This window comes from Carlito syrichta, unplaced genomic scaffold (assembly GCF_000164805.1).
Source record: "Carlito syrichta isolate Samal-C Ts95f unplaced genomic scaffold, Tarsius_syrichta-2.0.1 Scaffold304710, whole genome shotgun sequence".
NCBI lineage: Eukaryota > Metazoa > Chordata > Mammalia > Primates > Tarsiidae > Carlito > Carlito syrichta.
Window position 1 is genome coordinate 186,030 of NW_007248806.1, and position 885 is coordinate 186,914.

The 885-nt window shown below is 45.6% G+C and overlaps 1 protein-coding gene across 1 annotated transcript; it reads left to right on the top strand.

Annotated features, from left to right (window-relative positions):
- Positions 1-240: 240 nt before the first annotated feature.
- Positions 241-672, top strand: LOC103263051. Its single transcript, XM_008060729.1, has one exon. The coding sequence runs from the start codon at positions 256-258 to the stop codon at positions 670-672; it is 417 nt and encodes a 138-aa protein (XP_008058920.1). The 5' UTR covers positions 241-255.
- The last annotated feature ends 213 nt before the right edge of the window (positions 673-885 follow it).

The following is an 885-nucleotide window of genomic DNA, read 5'->3' on the forward strand; positions in this document are numbered from 1 at the left end:
CATCCACTCACCTCAGCCTCCCAAAGGCGCGGGATTACAGGCTGAGCCACCGAGTCCGGCTAATTTTTCTTTATTTTTGTCATTAGAAAATGTTTGTTGAACCATAGGATTCAATAGCTCAGACTAGCATCAAAGTTCTTAATTTTTGTTACTTTGTAAACTTCAAAGAACCATACGATGTAAGATATTGTTCTAAAGAATTCAAAGATAAATTCTGCAAATAAGAGAGGCGTTGCTGCCGCCGCCGCATCCGTCATGCCGAAGCACGAGTGCTCCGTGGACATGACCTGCGAAGGCTGCGCCAAGGCGGCATCTCGGGTCCTCGACAAACTGGGAGGAGTTAAGTTTGGCATCGACCTGCCCGACAAGAAGGTCTGCATTGCATCTGAGCACAGCATGGACACTCTGCTGGAGACCCTGAAGAAAACAGGAAAGACCGTTTCCTACCTCGCCTCGAGTAGCAAGTGCCTGGGCACCCCCGGCCAGCAGGATGAACCCAGGCAGGCAGGTGGCCGATCCTCTCCTGGCTTTCAGACAGACCTGGGACTTGGCAGTCCTGCGTGCGGCGATGGCGTTCCTGCGAGACCCTCATTTGCCCTTCTTCCTAGCCTCTCCGCAGTAAAGTCCAGCTGCTCTTGGAAAAAAAAAAAAATTCTGCAAATAGAAGACTGATTTACTAGGCAATGAGGATCTAAACAAATTATTCAGAGTGGTAGATTCCCAATAACTAGATAGAATAATTGCAATTAAATGAGTTAATTTAATCAAAATATTTTGTTTTATTTAACCAAGTCTTTTGTTTTGTTTTGTTTTGTTTTGTTTTGTTTTGTTTTGTTTTGTTTTTTTGAGTTGGAGTCTCACTCGGTCGCCCAGACTGGAGTGCAG

What these genes read in the sequence shown, in the direction of transcription:
- LOC103263051 (XM_008060729.1), top strand. Translation starts at nt 256, where the DNA reads ATGCCGAAGCACGAGTGCTCCGTGGACATGACCTGCGAAGGCTGCGCC.